This window comes from Colias croceus, chromosome 21, assembly GCF_905220415.1.
Source record: "Colias croceus chromosome 21, ilColCroc2.1".
NCBI lineage: Eukaryota > Metazoa > Arthropoda > Insecta > Lepidoptera > Pieridae > Colias > Colias croceus.
The window spans coordinates 37996-59619 of record NC_059557.1 but is presented as its reverse complement, the minus strand read 5'-3'; the positions used below and the strand labels follow the sequence as shown (position 1 = coordinate 59619).

Genomic DNA, 21624 nt, shown 5'->3' with positions numbered 1-21624 from the left:
GGACTTATGTTGATGGAATTCCACGTATCTCGATGATTTTGTTAATGTCTCATTATATTCGAGACACCAGCTGACGTATAATACACCATGCTGTAACCAGCTGATTATTATTTTTCGTTGAGATATTGGGTTAGCTACAATTAGACAAATTTTTAGCTGAGAGGAAATGAATGAATATACTTTTTTTTCTTACGTGCGTGGGAGGCTACAACCGCTCTTCCCCCCAACCGAGCTCCAGCTGACGTTCACGAGGCTTCATAATACTATATTTTGATGCATTTTACTAATTACCGCTTGAGAGGAACTTGGTCATAAAATCTGCTTCTGGCTCCCGGACCATTATTATTCTTATCACATTAAAAGTCAATAACACGAAATTAAATTAATTTTCACCTGCAGTAACTCACACACTGACGTAAAACTTTCACAAAAGCACACAAATATTAAAAACCTTTAACTCAGGTCCAAAAAAGTTTTAATTATGTATATGGAAATTATGACTGAACTGTTATATATTTAAAGATAACTTCACCGCTGCAGTGCTGCGGTCTGAGGCCACGGTCTGAGCACAACATTTCAATATCAAATCGAATTCAGCTCTTCCGCCGTTTTTATTTCGCGATAACATTTCGAATCGGGCGTGCGTGAGCGACGGTGAAAATAAGTCTCCATTTTCTATGTTATAATAATATGTGTACAATAATTTGTAATCCATATACATATATAATATATATATATTCGATATCTTAATCTAAAAAGCGTTCACACCTCTCTCCCCGTCGCGTCGACCGCCACCCGTCTGCGCTTCGATGAAACGTTACGAGTTACGACTACTATAATAATTTAAAGCGAATTTAGTTACGAAATCTTCACCGTCGACGCGATAGATCGCCGCGAAAACGTAACGGTTCCCCGGCGACGGGGACGAGTTCGAGAATACACGCGGTCCGGCGCCGGGCGGGCGGCCGGCGCGCCCTAGCTGCGGTCCGGCGACGCCTCGTCGTCGCGCTCCAGCAGGCGCCGCACGCGCGAGCACTCGGCCAGCGCCGGCGGGCCGCCCGCCGCGCGCCCCGCGCCCCGCGCCGCGCCCCTCCCCGCGCCCGCGCCCGCCAGCCGCGCCAGCTTGTGCGCCTCCTCCGCGCGCACCACGCGCAGCAGCGCCGCGTACTTGTCCTGCAGCGCGCGCATCTTGGCCGCGTGCTCCTCCCCGGCCTGCCGCGCCACGCGCTTCTGCTCGGCCGCCGCCGCGTCGCGCGCCTCCAGCGCCGCCTCCAGCTCGTGCGCGCGCGCCACGGCCGCCTCCGCGCGCGCCGCCGCCGCCTCCGCGTCCGCCTCGGCGCGCGCCAGCGCCGCGCGCGCGGCCCGCTCCTCGCCCGCCGCGCGCTCCGCCTCCGCCGCGCCGGCCGCGCCGCCGCCCGCGGCCGCGCGCACGGCGCCGCTCAGCCGCGCCTCGCGCTCCGCCAGCACGAGCAGCTCGCGGCGCAGGCGGCGCACGTGCTCGGCGCGGCGCTCGGCCGCCAGCGCGGCGCGCGCGAGCGCCTCCACGTGGCGCGCCGTCTCGAAGGACTCGCCGCGCGTGCGCCGCAGCTCGGCGGCGTCCTGCGCGCGCTGCGCCTGCGCCTCGTGCAGCGCCGCCTCGGCCCGCAGGCGCGCGGCGCTCTCGGCCTGCAGCGCCGCCTCGAGGCGCAGCTCGCGCTCGGAGGGCGCGGGCGGGGCGGGCGGCGCGGCGGGCGGGGGCCGCGCGGCCAGCTCGTCGCGCTCGCGCTGCAGCGCGCGCAGGCGGTCCTTGAGCGCCGCGTTCTGCAGCTCGAGCATGCGCGTGACGCGGCAGCGGCCCAGCAGGCGGCGGTTGCGCTCGGCGTGCGCCTCGCGGCGCCAGCGCTCGTACATGAGCTGCGCGTGCACGAGCGCGAGCTGCTCGGCGAGCTCGTCGCGCGAGGCGCTCGTCGCGCGTCCGGAGTACAGCTCGTTGAGATATGCGTCCAGTCGGTCGCCGGGTGAAACGTTCACGTTGAGTTTTTCTTTGGACATCTGTGATAAATAAGAATATATTGAATAAACGCACACACATACATGCGCTCACACACATTAAGTAACTAAGTTTTATTGTAGTTATTTTTATGTTTTTTATTAATATTATTGTATACCTTTCTAGTTTATGGTCTATTCTTAAGAATAATATGTTGTAATCCTTATTGGCAATTTGTTCAATTAATCAACAAAATAGTAAAATCTTATAAAATGTAAAGCTGTTGGATTACCTACCAAAATAAATAAATAAATAAAATATATGTGTTAGACGTTACTTTTGATTTAATATTTTTGTGGATGAATAGTTTTCTTAGATCATTAAGTAATGGATAACACTCACAGGCGCTTCCCCTTTCGCCGAGGTATAAGATTATTCGAATCGAAAAATCTTATGCTTTCATAAAAACTACTTGCGTAATCGATTACAAACACTGCGTATTCGTAAAACATCGAAAGGACGTCTGCGAGTGCTCCGCTAAAAATTCCGTTTTGTGCTGTCAAGTCTTGCAGAAACAAGTCAAACACATCAAATATTTAAGTTTCAATAACAATAATTAATACATATTTATTTAGCTTGTAAATGTATAATACATAACTCATTTCTTTTTAATCAATTTTATTTGGAAGTAAAACTAACTTTGATAAAGGTCTTTTTAACTCTTTACTGCCCTTACATCTTACTGTTACTATTCGTACTAAACCATCTGAGCCGGTATGGACTTCTTTCACGCAACCTAATAACCATTTAGTAGGTGGTAAGTCCTCTTCCTTAATTACAACGACATCTCCAATATTTGGCGACTGAATGTTGGTGTGCCATTTACTTCGTTGTTGTAATGTGTTTAAATACTCAGATCTCCAGCGGTGCCAAAAATCCTGAGTCATCTTTTGTATACATCGCCATCTTGTGAGTAGGCCAGCATCAGCCTGCTTGTAATGAACATCAGGAACACCAATCAATGGTTCGCCAATAAGAAAATGCCCAGGTGTGAGTGGTGTTAGTGTGTCGATAGTCTCGTCTAGTTGGCAAAGTGGACGAGAATTAAGACACGCTTCTACTTGGGCCAATAGTGTAGACATTTCTTCATATGTTAGTTTTGTGTCTTTATTTACTCTCATCAAATGTCTCTTGGTTGATTGTACACCAGCTTCCCATAAACCGCCATAATTTGGCATCCTCGGTGGAATAAAATGCCATGTAGTCCCATCATTTGTCAATATAGTTGCTACTTCACTTGTAATGTTAGCCTGTCCTATATGAAATAATTCTCTAAGCTCTTTAGCGGCACCAACAAAATTGGTGCCGTTATCGCTCCATAAATTTTCACAGTGACCCCTTCTAGCCACGAATCTACGAAATGCTGCAATGAATGCTTGTGCAGTTAAATCTGTAACGGCTTCAAGGTGTATTGCTCTTGTCGACATACAAACAAACAAACAGATGTAGCCTTTCGTGCAATGGTGACCTCGCCCTCTTGATGTTTTCAAATAAATAGAGCCTGCGTAGTCGACACCTGAGTTTAAAAAGGCTCTATTTTGATTGACTCTCATAGCAGGAAGTTCTCCCATTTTCTGTGTTTTAATCTTCGCCTTATCGATTATGCAAATTTTGCAAGTTCGAATGCCTTACAGCAGCCTTAAGGTTAACAATCCAAAATCTGGTACGTATAAATGACATCATCAACTGTATACCACCGTGTAACGTTCTAACATGAGCATCTTGTATTATTAATTTAGCTAAATGCACCTTCTGTAGTATGATTATGGGATGTTTTGTAGATTCCTCTATATTTGCTTTCTTTAATCTTCCGTCAACTTTCATGATCCCATTTTTATCTAAAAATGGAGAAAGTAGTACTAGTGTACTTCTGGGTTTAACTCTTCCTTCCTTCTTTATATCATCCAAATCCCTTTTATAAACAAGTCCTTGATAATATTTAAAACACATCTTTAATACTTCTTCCATTTCTTCTACTTGTATGTATATTTCCTTCTGACATTCTTCTTTAGGTCTCAAAAATCTTCTACAATATGACAAAACTCTTTTCATCCGAGATAAACTCGAAAATCTTTCCCAAATTGGTATTTCAAAATCTTATTCTTTTGTGTTGTATAAACTCTTCAATTCTTAATCTGTTTCTGGAATATCTGTTTTTGTTGTGTTAGCGTTGCTTTTATCTTTCAGCCATTCTGGCCCATTCCACCACAAATTCGCACTCTTTAATTCGCAAGCTTTAATTCACCTTGACGCGATATCTGCTGGGTTCTCAGCGTAAAGTAAAGTAAAGTTCGATTAGCGACAAAAGTCTTCCACTTACTTGGGTGAGACTGCAGCCACGACAAAACTACCATTGAATCTGTATAAGCGTATATCTGCGTGTTCGCCAGTTTAAGTAGATTTGATGTTTCTTCAATGACTTCTGCCAAAAGCGCTGCTGCACATAACTCAAGTCTAGGTACGGTAAGTTGTTTCAACGGAGCAACTCTTGTACAAGATGCTATCATAGTAACATAGACATCATCTCTTTCATCGACGACTCTAAGGTAAACGACAGCTGCGTATGATTTCGTTGAAGCGTCTGCGAAACCATGTATCTCCACCACTTTACTTCTGGGAGCTGTGTGAAACCATCGTGGGACTTCAAGCGATTGTAGTTCAAGTAAGTCATCTCTATAGCATTTCCATTCTTCTATTATGTCGCAGGGTAACTCATCATCCCATCCCTTATTGCAAAGCCAAAGCTTTTGCATCATGACCTTTGCCACTATAACTACAGGAGATAACCAACCAAAAAAAGGATTAACCCAAAAGGGTCAAACAAACGTGCAACATCGGAAAGAATAGACCTTTTTGTCACAGGAAGTATTAATTCAGGTAAGTCTATAGTTATTTTAAATGTATCACTTCTTCTATCCCATGTTAAGCCTAATATTTTTATTATTTTATCTAATTTGACTTCTAAATTTTCTCTTATTATATTATCTTCTTTTATGTATTGCATCACTTCTTCATCATTACTGGACCACTTTTGCATGTTAAATCCTCCCCTTTTTAATACAATCTTTATTTCTTCACAGAGCTTCTTTGCCTTTTCTACATCTTCATGACCCCCCATTAGGTCATCAACGTAAAATGATGTTTGAATCGCATTAGCAGCTTCAGGATATTCTAGCATTTCTTCATTTGCTAATTGTTTCAGTGTTCTGACGGCGAGGAATGGTGCTGCGGCCGTTCCGAACGTAACTGTTAAAAGTTTATAACTTCTTAATACCTCGTCTGGATTGTCTCTCCAAACAATGCATTGTAATTTTGAGTGGTCTTCAGACATCTTAACCATTCTGTACATCTTTGTTATGTCTCCAATGAAGCAAATCTTATTAATTCTCCATAAAGTAATAAGACTGCGAAGATCTCTTTGTAGAACAGGACCTACTTGCATTAAATCATTCAGTGATAAACCGTTGGAGCCCTTAGCTGAAGCATCAAAGACTACACGGACCTTTGTAGTCTCTTTGTCTTGTCGAATGACAGCATGATGAGGTAAGTATATAGTGTTCTTGTCATCATCATCTTCTAACTTCTTCATGTGACCCATACTAATATATTCTTTTATAACCTTTGCATATTCTTCTTTTAGTGATTTGTCTTTAGCAAATTTTCTTTCTAATTGTTTGAACCTCAGCAGTATCCTTAGTATTTCCTATTTGTTCAATTGTTTCTTCTAAACTTTGCTTTAAAGGTAGTTGTACTATATATCTTCCTTCGTGATCTCTTTGGGTTGTTTTTGTATATATATATCTTCACATTCTCCTTCTTCTTTTGTAAATATCTTCTTCTTGTTGTATAAGAACGTGTCTATTTCCCAAAAAGATTTAAGTAAGTCATTGTCTTCTCTAACGAACATACTTCTTAGTGTTTTTGTGCTGTTACGGTCAGCATGTGTAGATAAGATGCCAGATAAGATCCAACCCAGACTAGTCTTTTGGGATACTAAACCGTTGTGTAGGCGTATGATGCCATCTTCAATAATTCTTGTAAAAACTTCTACACCTAGTAGAAGGTCAATGCTGCCAGGCGTTCTGTAAGTAGGGTCAGCTAAATCGATAGTTTCCATTTCCATCTGCAGTGAAATCTTCTTGGCAGGCAGAATCGACGATATTCTTTTCATCACATTAGCACAGATTAGAGAATAGTTACTTCGTAACAGATACATCACTCCCATACAAAAGCTAAAATACCTACGCTATATTTACCTACAAAATGCGCCGCAACTCGGCTGCAGTAAGAAATGTACTCTACGAACACGCACCGAGAAGCGAGTTTCCCGCGCACGCCGCGTGATTGCGTCATCAAACGAAAACTTTAGGGTTGTACCGAGCGCGTAAATTAAACACAGAGTTGCTGAAACACTTAATTTTTTATTGTTAATTATATTTGTTACATTATACAATAAAAAAAAATGAAATCTTATTGATAGTAGTTGTTTCCTTCATAACCGGGCATCTTGGTAGCAAGCGCGGGAAACGTGACGCGGGTGCGCAGTCTCGCGTGTGCCAACCAACTGCCGCTTGGGTCGGTACCGACCTACTGTGCGGTAGGCACTTATAGCGCGACCTTGAGCGAGTGACGGAGGCCTGACATAAGCTTCGATTTCAATAGGCGACGACTTAGTGTGTAATGACAATTGGACCTTATACTTAAAATCTTGTTTTTCTTCACCTATACCCGATACTGTATCATGTACTCTTTTCTTCTTTAGGTTTAGTAAATCGACAACTCTTGACGTGATGAAAGACGCTTTTGATCCCTGGTCTACAAGTGCACGAAAACGATGAAGTTCACCTGACTTGCTTTTAATGTAGACTATCGCCGTAGCAAGTAGAACCCTTTTACTAGATTGTGCTTCGCTTGAGTAATGCGCTGTGACTTGTGCTTCTGATGTTGGTGCGCTTGTTGGAGTCGTTGTGTTTGTGTAAACAATCCCTTGCCTCTTGTCTAAGTTTAATAGGGAATGATGTCTTCTTCTACCAATTCTGCAAGACGTTTGTTGTTTACAATGTGATACGGTGTGATTTGGAACTAATCAATTAAAACATAGCTTATTCTTGAGTGCAAATTGATGTCTGTTTTCAATAGTTTGTTTAGAAAATTCGTTGCAGTGATAAATATAATGATTTTGCTGACAAAAGATACACATCGGCTGATTTTTACTTATTAAATGTGAATTCTTAATATTCTTAGCGGCATGGAATGATTTTTGTGTTGACGATCTATCTTTATTTGTCGTTTGTTGACTGTTCGATGTTATCATTTCCAAGGTGCGATACTTTAACTCAAGGAATTTATTTAAATCTTTCTAACTAGGCAACTATTCCGATTCTTGTTGATAAATATACTCTTCCCATGATTTGTGTGTCTCCTGGTCTAATTTTTGTAGTATAATATAAATTAAAATTGGACCCCATGTATCGGTAGAAATTTGCAAATTTTGTAGACTATTTAAACATTCATTAGTTGTGTCCCAAATGAATTTAATTTGTATGGATGTTTGTGTATTTATCTTACGTATGCCATAAAATATGGAGTTTATAATAATTCTTTTATTACCATAACGTTTCTTTAAAGTGTCCCAAGCTTGTTCGTAATTAGTTTCGGTTACATTAATATGTTACAATAAAGATGCGGCTTCACCGGTAACACTTAACTTAAGATAATGTAACTTTTGTACCTTTGATAATGACGAATTATTATGCACAAGTGTAGTGAACACATCTTACGTTAGTACGACAATAGGGTAATTTAAGGCACTTCCTATTTTCCAAACGGCTAGCAGGACGTGGAACTTCTATTTTAATGCGCGAAAGGAGTTCAGGGCAATCCACAAGACCATGTATCAGTTTGTTCAGAAACAGTATATGTCCAAACGGCGTACACTTTCAATCTTTCAATCTTTTTTCGTATGATACCAATGTTTTGCATTGATTATTAATGTAGGAGAGTTGATACAAAAATCTTTTCTAAATTCTCTCCAATCTACTGGAATGGACAGCATAGCTGGGAGACCAAACACAACTGTTATATTCCAAGACGCTTTTTACAATGCAATTGTAAATAGGAATCACAACGCCAGGGTCCTTAAAATATTTTAATTGCCTAGAAATGAATCCGGAAAGACTGGACGATTTACTTATTATGTGATCCATGTGATCTTTGTTTAGTGAACTGTCTACTATGACTCCTAAGTCTCTAATACTGTATACTTCTTTAAGATTGCTACTTTTTAAAATATATGAAAGAGGCAACGTGTTCTTTTTTGTGAAGTTCATGCAATAACATTTATTTTCATTCTGTTCCTGAGACACCAATCTTCAACGTGATATAATTCTTTTTGCAGCATATTCCTATCGTCCTCGCATTTAACTCGCATATACAACTTCAAATCATCCGCATACATCTTAAAATTACACTTTAGACCATTGGCCAGATCATTCACAAATAAGAGGAAAAAAAGGGGACCCCGTTGGGATCCCTGAGGCACGCCCGTTGGGATTACATTAGCTCGTGATGTATATCCACGAATCTTGACTAATTGAGTCCGGTTACTTAAGTACGATTCGCACCATCGGTACAAGGACCCATGAATACCCAATTCATAAATCTTTCTTAATAATAAAATATGATCAATTAAATCGAACGCCTTACTAAAGTCCGTGTAAATAGCGTGGATTTCCTGTCCTTCATCGATCGCGCCCGCAACATCCTCAATGAAACTGACTAAATTTGTGGTGGTAGATTTCTTTGGTAAAAAACCATGTTGTTCTGGGTGCAGTTTATGTTTAACATGCCAGTAAATTTTCTGTTGAACCAGCGATTCTATAACTTTACCAGGTGCCGGAAGAACAGACACAGGGGCCTTAGACAAACGTACGTAACGCCATGGAATAGAAACAGCTAACGCTAATTATTGACATAAGCTCATGACATTTTGGTAATGGTTCGATCACACTACCAACGACGCAGACGACCACGACCAAAGTTCCAATCTTGCCGAAATTTGTTCAAAATCAATATTAAAATCTCCCGTCATTCTGGTACTCAGGAATAAAAAAATTCGAGGTCAATTAATAAAAAGAAATAGGGTTTTTTGCGATTTTCGCCGAGACGGTAAGTTTATCATACAATCACCTGAACCAAAATTGTATATAATCTAATTATCTATAAAAAAGGTTAAATAAATTTTTTTCTAGGAGCCACCGTTTCTATGAAAAACCTGTTTGTTTATCCATAGATCTCAAAATTTTTTTTTCCAAACACCAATACGACAGGAAATTCTTAAATTTCATTTTTAATTGTGTTTTGCACAATTTTATTTAATTGCGACTGGATGAAAATTTTGTCCGTGGTCGTCGTTGTCGTTGGTAGGGTGACCGAATCCTTATGCAAAACATCATACGCTTATGTCAATTTCTATCGATAGCGTTTTCTATTCCTTGGCGTTTTGCCGTTTGGCTAAGGCCCCAGGTCGGTAATTCGATACAGCGTTTCTATCACCATTTTTATGTATTGGTGTTAACCACGCCCTTTTCCAGTGCAGTGGGAAAATGCCATCTTTTAAGGATCTATTGTATAATTCACACAAAGGCCCAGACAAACTATCCGCGCAGTTTTTAAGAAAAACGTTCGGTATATCGTCCAAGTCGGATCCTTTATTTGGGTCAAGTTTTTTTAAAGCTGCACGTACCTCACATTCACTTAAACAAATATTACTTAATGAGTTCAAACAATCAGGTAACACAGATGGTGGGCTATTTTGTGGTTGGGATATTATATAAGATGGAAGTAATTCATATACCGACTGAAAATATTCCGAAAATAACTCGCATATTTCTTCTCCACCGGAGGCCGTTTTAGTACCTAAGATCAGCTGGTTAGGAACAGAACCACTGTTGCGTTTTAAATTATTCACAAAGGACCATATATGTTTGGGGTTGGTTTTCAGTGTATTTCCAGCATTTTCTTTAAAATTCTTTAAACATTCTTTTAACATACTATCATATCTTTTTCTCAGAATATAAACTGTTTCTTTGTCCCTCGGATTTTTGTAAAATTTATACCTTTTATTGTATTTATTTTCTTTCGCACATTTCATTAAAGCTGAACTAAACCAGATTGGATAGTTTTCACTTTTAGGTTTACTTAAGGGAGTATTCGCCTCTATAATGGGAACGATGGACGAATAAAAACTGTTAACCATCAGATCGAGACTCTTATCATCTTCCCAAATTTTTGAACATTGTAAACGCGACAGTTTTTCATTCATATCGGTATAATTAGCTTTTTTTAAATTTAAAATTGGAGTTCTTACCTGTTTTAGAAAGATTTGACTTTCTCCTATATACTCAATTCTATCTCAAGAGCTGGATGATATGAATCTAAATTTATTAATGGCTGTTGACATAAATTAACCTGTATTAGCTTAGGAGTATCCGTAAGAACGAGGTCCAGGAAACCTCCTCTATCGTTTTTAATAAAATTGCATTGGCTTAAATTGTTAAAGATAATATCATCCAAAAATATGTTTTCCACATTATTACAATTCGCTCTTGACGGTACGCAAGATGAGCTTTTGTCGTGTTTCCAAATTATATTGGGCATATTAAAATCACCCAATAATAAAGTAGATGATTGTTTAATCTTGTTACCTCTAAGCTGGTTACAAATTACATTGGTGACATTTTTATCAAATAATTTTACATAATCAAGAGTTATTGTAGGAGGCATATATACAGCACAGATATTTAGGTCATAATGCTTAGACCCACTAGCTATATTAAACGTTAGCCATATATGTTCGCAATTGGATTCCCATGAGCGCCTTCTTGTAACATTTAAACGCTTATGTACAGCAATGCAAACCCCTCCACCGTCTTTTTTGCTGAGGCATGATCGTGCGGATTTACGATCCCGTCTATAAACATTATACCTATTTTCCAGAATCTCATAATCATAAAAAGATTCATAAAGCCAGGTTTCTGTCAGTACTATAACGTCATAATCACTTTGTAATACATTTAAGAAAAAAATTTCAGTTTTGGTTCTCAAACCTCTTACATTTTGATAATATTATATACTTAAAAACATAAAAACGACAAAATAATAAATAACAGGAAAAGTTAATTAGGATACCTATAACTAATTTTTACAGGTTTTTAATCGCCTCCTCACTATCTATTAATACAGGTTTTGATGCTACGTTTTTACGGACGAATATTTTACCGTTCCTAACCCATATAAAATCGTATTGTTTGTGCTTAATAGCTATTCGCGTAGATGCATGCAGTTTCTTGTTCGCAGGGGACAGATGCTCGGTGACAAAAATTGGCTTATTGCCTGATATACCTTGATGTCCGGAGTGCAGCTTCTCCTGAAGATTGGTTCTATTAAATGTTCGAACAGCTGCCAGTAGTTCGTCTCGTACGCGAGGACTAATAAATTTCACTACTATTGATCGCGGTCTGTCAGTTTGTTGATTCAGTTTTTGAACTCTGTGGAAGTCAACAATCTCGTGATCGACTATTTCTCTCGATACAACCCTTCCGAGCTGTTTAATAGTCGTCAGAATATTTTCACTTCTGTTCTCAGGTACACACTGAATCTCAATGTTACACGACCGTGATTTTTGCTCTATTTTATTTAACTGAATATTTACATTAGTGATTTGAGAACGGAGCTCTTCGTTATGCAGCGTGAGAGTTTCTATTATCTTAGCCTTTTCCCTCACTTCTTTATTTAAATCATCAAACTGCGCAGTCACGTAGTTGATACTAGTTTTTACTTGCTCCAACTCCTGATGTATAGCTTTATTATGTTCAGCAATCTGCAGTTTGACTTTTGAAAGAATAGTAGCGGTTGACTCTTTAAATTTTTCTTCAAAATATAACTTGAGGTCTTTTAATACAAAGTCACATGTACTGCTTGAAGTTAATGGTGGGCTGGGTACAATTTGCGGTCTTATAATATTAGGTGTGTTCGTGTTATCCCCCCTTTTATCAGTACTCTTACAGTCAGGACACTTCCAATTGGCTTTGGTTTGTTTCGATTCCTTATTAAAATTTTCATTCGATATGCCCAGACACTGATAGTGATACTGCCCAGAACACAAACAAATTTTACAATCAATTGGTTTTATAATCCTGTTGCAAGCCCTGCACTTCATTATTAAGACACGCTGTGGTATATAATGTTTTTATGATGCGTTGAATGGAACGTTATTCTTACTAATCTGTGATGTTGACGAGTTGGTAATGTTGGTAGACTGTATCGTCGACTTTGTCAAAATCAAATGACAGTGAGTATTTAAAACTTGACATCGGTTTATTAGCTTAGTGCCCTAACGCACTAGCGGTTAACCGCGGGGGCAATATGCAACCGCTTTTATGATTAGTGCGTACAATCATAAGCGGTTGCATATTAAAATGGGAAAGCGGATAACCACGCGGTTAACCGCGGGCGCGGTTAACCGCGGGCGCGGTTAACCGCTAGTGCGCAAGTGCCCTTACTATTTGCGGGTATAATAAACTTTGTCTTTCTCAACTAGTTCGAAATCACTCAATATCTTGATAAATATTAATTTTAATGATTCAGTAGAGATAACAATAATTAATTAAATTCACAAGGTGCCACTCAAGATTCACCAACTTTAAAACGGAATTATTCGCAAATCGTATGTAAATAATATTTATAATTTTAACACTGTATCACGTAGTTAAGCTTTGACAGTAGATTCCGATTTTTTCCTTTTTAAATCCTATATCAATGTCATGTTTTTTTAATTTAAAACTATCTCCATATAATATAATAACAATACTGTTTTCATTAAAAGTAAAATTATCTAATGAATTCATGATATATGTAAATGAACTATTAGGAGTACAAAAATTAGTTACTTTATGCCCCAAATTGTTAAGCAAAGCGCCAAATCCCTGACCAATATTGTCTGACAAGCAAGCGAAACGCTTTTTAAAAAGGAAACAATTATAATAACATAGTAGGATATATAAATACAGTTATGTATAGGATTTTAGATGCATTTTTTCTTCAATAATATAAGATATCCGCATTTTCCAGAGTACTTGAACCTCTTCGTCGTAAATTCTTTGCTACGACTTTCTTCATATTGTAATTAAACGAATTATGAAGTTTTTAACTGCGAATATCTAAATTTTCGCCAGCGGCCGCCATCTTATCACATAAACACAGCGCTTGCAGCGCCTCTACCAATAATTAATGTAACTATTTTACGATATGATCAATTAATAATTTTGATCATTTCATGAAAAAATCGCGCGTTTAGTCGAGAAACGATTTCTTATCATTGATCTGCTCAAACCACATCAAGATGTAGCCAATAGACATTCAACCATTTCATCGATCATTTCATGAAATCAGCAAATCTACGACATATACATAAAAGAGTTTGAAAATTAGAGAGATTTTATGTAACGTGCATGTGTAAAGAATAAAGATTGATAGGAACGTGGGTGCCGGGTGAGTGTGTTAGTGTTCGCGTATTCGTGGCCTCGTGGGGGTGTGCACGCGTGCGTATTCGTGTCGGCTGAGTGTAAACAATGTTACATACCTGCTTCCGTTCGTCGTCCGGTAGGCAGCGATAGAAATCGGCGATGAGGAATTCGTAGGGCGCCGGCCAAACGTCCACCGTCTGCACGGCCACGCTGGAGGTGCGCGCGGCGGCGCGGGGCGCGCACGACGCGGCGCGGCGCGGCGGCGTGGCGCTGCGGCCCGCGCGCCGGCCGCGCCGCGCCCCCAGCGCCGCGCCCCCCTCCCGCCCCGCGCGCGGGTCGCGCGCCTCGGGCGCCGCGCGCTCCGCGGCGGGCCACGCCACCTCCCCGTTGGCGCGCTTCGTCAGCTCGGACACTTCCCTGTCCTCGACGTTCAGCGGCTCGGTGTCCATGCCGAGCGAGACCGTGGCGCGGTTCGGCTCGGGGCGCGGGACGGCCCCGGCGGGCGGCGGGCCGCCGCCGAACGCGACGGGCGACTCGGCGGCGCGCCGTTCGAGCGCGACCCGCGCGAGCCGGCCGCCGTACGCCTCGCCACCCGACCCGCCCGACCCCCCCGACCCGCCGCCCCCCGCCGGCGGGGAGGTCTCCTTGCGCAGCGGCGACGGCGGTTGGGAGCGGCGCCCTAATAGAATCGCCTCAAATATGTTCATTTGCTCGTATGTAATTTTAAGGTGTTATATACAATATTTTTATTAAATATACTGCCATTTTAAATGGAATGCAAATTTTTTTTACAAATTAAATCGTCATTAATATACAAAAAATATATTTAATTAATACAGTCAAATTACAAAATTACACATAAATTAAACTATAATATATAACCTTAACACTATTAATTTTTAACTTGTAGTAGTATAAACAGCTTATTTTTAATCTAGTCAATTCTCTAATTTTTATTGGCAAGTGATTATAAAAATATATTGTGATTGCCATGCAATACGCATGTTTATGTATAGTGCAAGGCGGATCTTCGGTGTGCACAATCTTTCTTTATAGTACACTAGCTTACCGCCCGCGGCTTCGCCCGCTTTGTCTAAAACCTAATTACTACATAGTAAAACATTAAGTCGCTTTCGCATACAAAAGGACAAAGGGACAGAGAAAGCGACTTTGTTTTATACTATGTAGTGAAGATCGGCCAGGGCCGCCAGACTTCACCTATTTTCTGACGTATGAAATGTGGACGATTGTGTGGTGTTAGTATGTGCTACCATCGTACGCCTACCCACTCGCTTGTTCAATGGGCCTATTTCCAGATATCAGGTGATCACGGTTCATAAAAACAGTACTTACTTGTAATTTGTCATTGCTGATTTTCTCATATGTTTTAGAATATACAGTTAAAAATAAGGCTTCAGTACTCCCAGGTACTTCCTGTGGGCCATATTGCTTAACAGACGCCTTATTGCTTAAAGCTCTCAAAATAATTAAAAAGTCACCTGGCGGCCCTGCCCCCCTAGCCAAGTGGGTTTCTGTTAGCGTAGCGTTCAATAGAATAGACTACGAATGTATGAGATTGACGTAAGCTGTAGATAACGTTTATCTAACGGCTGAGCGCCGAGACGAACGTCAAAACGCCAAGGAATAGAATACGCTATCGATAGAACTTGACATAAGCGTTAATGTTTTGCCTAAGGATTCGGTCACCCCTACCAACGACGACCTCGAAAAAAATTTCCATCCAGTCGCAATTAAATAAAATTATGCAAAACACAATTACAAATGAAATTTAAGAATTTCCTGTCGTATTGGTGTTTGGAAAATTTTGTCGTCGTTGGTAGTGTGACCAAACCATTACCAAAATGTCATGAGCTTACCTATGTCAATAATTATTAGCGTTAGCAGTTTCTATTCCATGGTGTTACGTAGGATTGTCTAAGGCTGGGATCTTACTTTATTATTTCTTGTGCTATTTATTTTGTCATATTTGTCAAAGAAGCTAGATGTATAAAAAACATGGTAATGCCAAGGTAATGCTAATATGCTGCCTTGTGGTGTACCATAATTGTTGCATGTATATGTAGATATTATGTATCATTTTTGGTGGGATTTAATGGTTTTAGTGATTTCTACGCACTGTAGTCTATTTTGATAATATGTTAATTAGAGTAATGTTTCAGTAGTTGCCCATTTCTGTTTTTAATCATTTTTTGTAGAGTGGACCACTGAGAATTTTAATTTATTAGGAAATATTCCTTGAGTCAGCGATTAGGTTATTTTTACATAACTTTAAAACTATAGTGTCTATGTTATCGTAACCTACGGAGTTTGTATTTTTTAACGTCATAATCCATACTAATATACTAATAATATTATAAATGGGAAAGTAACTCTGTCTGTCTGTCTGTTACTCAATCACGCCTAAACTACTGAACTGATTTGCATGAAATTTGGTATGGAGATATTTTGATACCCGAGAAAGGACATAGGCTACTTTTTATTGTGAAATATGTACCACGGGCGAAGCAGGGGCGGACCGTTAGTAGTATATAAAAATAACTGCGTGAAAAACAACCGACTTAAATAGATTTGATATTATTAATTACTACTTATCTACATAATATTATTTAGATGTGCTATTTACCTACTAAAAAGGTTTGATGTCAGTGCACGGGCGTACTGAGTGCAGTGTTTGGCACCGACTTCAAACCTATGTACCTATGCTTAAATCTTTAAAACTACTCAACGTATTTTGATTTTTGATGCGTTTTTTAGTGGTTCTCGAGGAAGGTTTTAGAAAAACAGCGTTACAGCCTCAGCTGTAACATTTATGCTGAGTCAGTAATCCCTTTCCCTGAGGTGATACAGATATAATTTAATATTATTACGTCTACATATTGTAATGTTATAACTTTTTTAAAGTAATAAGTGTTGTCTGAATTTTTATGTACTGTATCATCTTTTTTGGGAATAAATGTGTTTCTATTCTATTCTATATAATAAATTAGGTTTTAGACAAAGCTGGCGAAGCCGCGGGCGGAAAGCTAGTTATTTTATAAATGTCTTCTTCGTTTACCGGTGACAAAAAAATGTTTTTGAATTTTGAGGGAGATTAGAGTATGAGTAATCAATTATCATTGTTTTTGTTAGTAATTTTTATTGTGAAGTTAATGAAGTAAAGTAGTTGTTGAATAGATCGAATATTTCATTTGTCAATTTCGGACTTAAACATATTGTTATTACCTATCGCTCGAACCGCGGCCGACTCGTTGGGAAATCGAAATTGCGTCCGCGTCTCTTTGGCGGGGGTGTTCTCGGGGGTCGCTTCGACGGCGGCCTCGGGCGGCTCCGCGGGATCGGGCTCCGCCGGCAGGGGCGTGTTGGGCGCGGACTCGGCGCCGCAGCGGTCCGCGAGCGGGAACCAGGGCTCGGCGCCGGGGCGCAGCGCGGACGCGGCGCGCGCGGCCTGCGCCCCCGAGCCGGGCGCGGGCGACGGCGGCGCGGCGGGCGCGGGCGCGGGCGCCAGGCTGGCGCGCTCCTCGGGCGGCTCGCGCGCGCGCAGCGACAGGCGCCGCGTCTCGGCGAGCACGTCGTGGATCTCCAGGCGCGTCTTGCGGTCCGCCTCCGCCTCGCGCTGCCGCGAGCCCGTCACCAGCGCGGGGTGCAGCCGCACGGAGCGCAGCAGCGGCACGAGCGCGCGCTCCCAGGCGTCCCGCGCGGTGGCGGCGGCGCACTCCGCGCGGAGCGTCTCCAGCAGCGTGCACGGGTGGGTGGCGTAGAGCGCGTGGAACAGCGCGAGCTGCGCCAGCTGCAGGTGGTCGCGCACGGGCGGCGCGGGCGGCTCGAGCGCGGCGGGCCGCAGCAGCGCCTCGGCGAGGTCGGCCCAGTGCGCGGCGGCCAGCGCGGGCTCGGCGGGCAGCAGCGCGGCGAGGGCGAGCAGCGCGTGCAGCAGCGCCAGCGGCTCGCGCTCGCGGCGGGCGGCGCGCAGCAGCTCGCGCGCGGCGCCGTGCGCGGGCAGGCGGTGCAGCCACACGGGGCGGCGCGCCACGAGCAGCGCCAGGGCGGCGAGCGCGTGGTGGCAGGCGGGCCGCTCGCCACGCAGCTGCTCGAGCAGCGCGTCGAGCAGGTGGCGCGCGTGGGCCTCGGGCGCGCGGGCCAGCAGGTCGAGCGCTCGCGCGGAGCCGGTGCGCGCGTGGTACTGCAGCAGGCCGCGCGCCAGCCAGGGCTCCCGCACGGCGCTGTATAGCCCCACGAAGGCATCGGGAGCGTCGCGTCCCTCTAGGAACGCTATTACTTCGCTGGCCTCACATGCCGTCAACATCTCCGACCACCTAAAATTATTGAACGGAAATATTGAATCTAATGAAGGTAGTTGTGATAATTGTGTGCAATATTCAGTGATGAGTCTTATTTGAAATAATTTTGTTATATTAACACTTTCATACGACACACCCCCATTCTCTTACACACCTTGAATTTCCACATATATTTTTTTTACTTTCTATTGTAACTAATTTTAATTTATAATTAAGGGGAAGCTCCCTAAATTTTATGTGAATTTGCATTAATATTCTGAAACAGGCACACATACAATCAAAATGAAACTTTAGTATATGATTTATTGGGTCTTTTTCTTTCGATGTACAAGACAGTTACGTAATTGTAACATTTTCGCTAGATACATTTTTTATTTTATTACATTTTTTTTAAGGTTTACTTGGACTTTATGTTTAAAATAAATGTTAACAGTAAGAAAATAGAGTTTACTATGGAATCCCAAGATATTTTTTCTCTAGATCAATGTTTACTTTAGTTATAAACGAAATAAGAATTGAGACTTAATTTTCGAGCTCGAAAGCGATCAAAGAGCGCACGAGATATTCAACTTTATTACGGCTGTATTAGTGTCTAGTACCTTAACCGGTCTCTCAGTGCCAGAAATGAGAAAGGAGGCTCCCTCTTAAGTACTAAGAGGCTTTTTGTGAATTTATTTTAGAGGAAGGCTCAAGGCTGTTTCTCCTAAATACAGGTTGACAAGTAACCTAGCTAGGGAAACATTGGCTTGTATAATTTTTATATTTCTAATTAATGGTAATTATGGACTGGTACAGTCAAAAATTAAAAGCTCTTGTTGTTCAAGGGGTGTTAAGAAGTGTCCAAATATTATGTACTACTAGGTTTCCGCCCGCGGCTTCGCCCGCGCGGTCAATGAAAAACCCGCACAGTTCCCGTTCCCGTGGGATTTCCGGGATTGCGTCATTTTTCCGAGATAAAAAGTAGCCTATGTCCTTTCTCGGGTATCAAAATATCTCCACACCAAATTTCATGAAAATAGAAAATCTATTGTGTCTGGGACCGATCGGGCCGCTTGGGGCTCAATGGGTTAAATAATAGAACAGAATTTTATTTATTACTAGCTGTACTCCGCGGTTTCACCTTCATTGCTCCGCTCCGGTTGGTCTTAGCGTTATGATATATAGCCTATAGCCTTCCTCGATAAATGGACTATCAGTTCTATCTAACACCGAAAGAATTTTTCAAATCGGACCGTTCCTGAGATAAGCGTGTTCAAACAAACTCTTCATCTTTATAATATTAGTATAGACTAGCTGCGTTTCGCGGTTTCACCTGAGTGGTTCGGCTCCTGTTGGTCTTAGCATAATGATATAGCCTTCCTCTATAAATCTAACACCGAAATAATTTTTCAAATTGGACCAGTTGTTCCAGAGATTAGCGCATTCAAACAAACACTATTTAGCTTTATAATATTAAGTACTAGCTTCCGCCCGCGACTCCGTCCGCGCGGATGTCAGTCTATAAAACTGAAAAATTAAGATTTTTTTTTTGTATTTTTCCAGGATTAAAAGTACCTATCCCATTTTCTGCCCAGGATAATAAGGTATAATTATACCAAGTCTCATCGAAATCAAACCGTTAGTTTTCACATGATGCCTGAACACAGACAAAAATTTTTTAATCACATATTTGGGTTTGGTAACCAGTAACACCAGTAACACCCCCTGCTATTTATTTTTTCAATATTTTCAATGTACAGAATTGACCATTCTACAGATTTATTATATGTATAGATAGTTTCTTTTAATTATCTATAAAGTACACATTTTGAATAAACACATTTTTTTTTTAATTATGTAGATACATACTTGTTTTATTTTGCTCCTTGAATTTACGAATGAAAATATATTACTTGGACAGGGATTTGCCTGATGAATTTTAAAATTGCCATATGGTTCAAGTCCGATTGACATGTGTTTCAAATCCGTATAAATTAATTCACTTTAATCCATGTTTTTTGGCAGACTACCTACAAAGATAAAGTTGATAGACGTCAAATGTTGCCTATTCAATTGGCTCTACTATAAATAAACCTCCAAATACAAAATATTTCAATTCTGATTCATTTCAATTCTAACTTTTCAGAAAGATATTACGATAACAGTATTTGAACAATAACAAAAATATAACAATGTTGAGCAAAGTAGATATAAAGAATTTTCTTTAGGAATTTTGAATTCACTGATTATGCTAGTTATGACTAATAATAACAGAAATTCTAAAGCACTTTCTTCAATATGTATCAATTATTTCATATCATATAATATGTTTGCCATATCTGTATGAAGAAACTGCCCGTTAACTAGTTTTTTTTTTATTAAATCTGGTGTAGATGTTATAGAATAAATAAATAAATCTATCAAATAGGTAGTATAAAATAATATAGTTCTATAGTTAGAAATTTGACCTATTTAAAATTAAATGGTTTTAATTTTAAGTTGGTCCACTATAGGAATGGTCTCATAAGATGGTTCCAAAAGAATTTGTAGGCAAACGTAAGTGAGCTCAGCTTGGAGCGATAAGTACATCGTGATGTGGACATCAAAGTTTAAGTATGACCCGATCAATTAGCGATAAGAATATAATATAAGCAACGGAGCATGTTCCTTGCCTAAAATATGCGTATATTTTTACAATAAATCTCACTATAGAAACCTACCGATCAGTAGTTCGGAGAGAAGAACCTTCGTTTACTGCAGCCGGAGGAATTTTGACGTAGGCTATTTAAAATACGTTAACAAAGAAATGTTGCAAACGATTTGCAATCTTCTATAACAAAATTTATTAAGAAACAAACAATATCCAGAAATTATTTGGTTTCGCAATTTACTTCAAAAAGAAACGACAAATAAAATTTACAAAAATGTCACAATGATCAATGATGTCAGTATGTCACCTGTGGATGTCACTGTTATCAAATTGACAGCTATCATTTTGTTTCAAGGCAAATGACAGTTTTCGAACAGCTGTTCATAATAGAGACTAGTACGGAAGAGTACGGACCGTACGGACTAGTCATTTCTGTCATTGAAAAGGAAATATCAAATAGTCACAGAACAGACTTAATTAAGGACTTAATGATCTAAGCAGAACAGTAAAACGACGTGTGGCACTCGGAGACTGCCGCGGTAAAGCTATTGAATGCCTTCAAGCCACACCTCCGCCCATCGGAGTGGGGAGCGTGAGGTTTTTTCGTTACTGAATTTCTCGATTCAGTCGTCGCGCTCAAGGCCCGCGATAGATGCTATGCAATAGCTTAAAATAAAGTTGTTGTTGTTGTTGTCAGTTGTTTTTGCTCACAGTTTTTACTGTTCTGTGAGTTTAGTCCACTACCAGTTGGATGGTGCGCTATTCACGATTATTTTTATTTATTTACCATGGTGCCCCGTGCGCGTGGGTGCCCACGACTTCGTTCGTGTGAACTTTAGACGTGAACAACTGGAGAGTGAAGATTAAATTAAGTATTACGTTTATATCCGAACTACATAAGGCCGCTACACTTATCGCTACACCGACATTCCGAAGAGTTCTCAATTACAGAGCAATTAATAACCTCTGCGCTCTTCACTCTTCGTGCCTGTGTTCGAATATGTATTTCAGAGAAATTAATACAGTCCAGCAACTCTTTCGCTCTCACTTTATGTTTGAATAAACTCATTTAAATTGGAAGTAGGGGGTTTGTACAAAAGCAACCCTAGATAAAATAGCGCAAAT

General features: G+C 41.0%; 1 protein-coding gene across 1 annotated transcript; it reads right to left on the bottom strand.

Annotated features, from left to right (window-relative positions):
* Positions 1 to 345: 345 nt before the first annotated feature.
* Positions 346 to 20800, bottom strand: LOC123701231 (hamartin). Its single transcript, XM_045648631.1, is given in 4 exon segments — positions 346 to 2021; positions 13667 to 14233; positions 16798 to 17885; positions 20570 to 20800. Coding segments are annotated over 3 exon segments (2691 nt in total). The 5' UTR covers positions 17876 to 17885; positions 20570 to 20800; the 3' UTR covers positions 346 to 975.
* Positions 20801 to 21624: the final 824 nt, after the last annotated feature.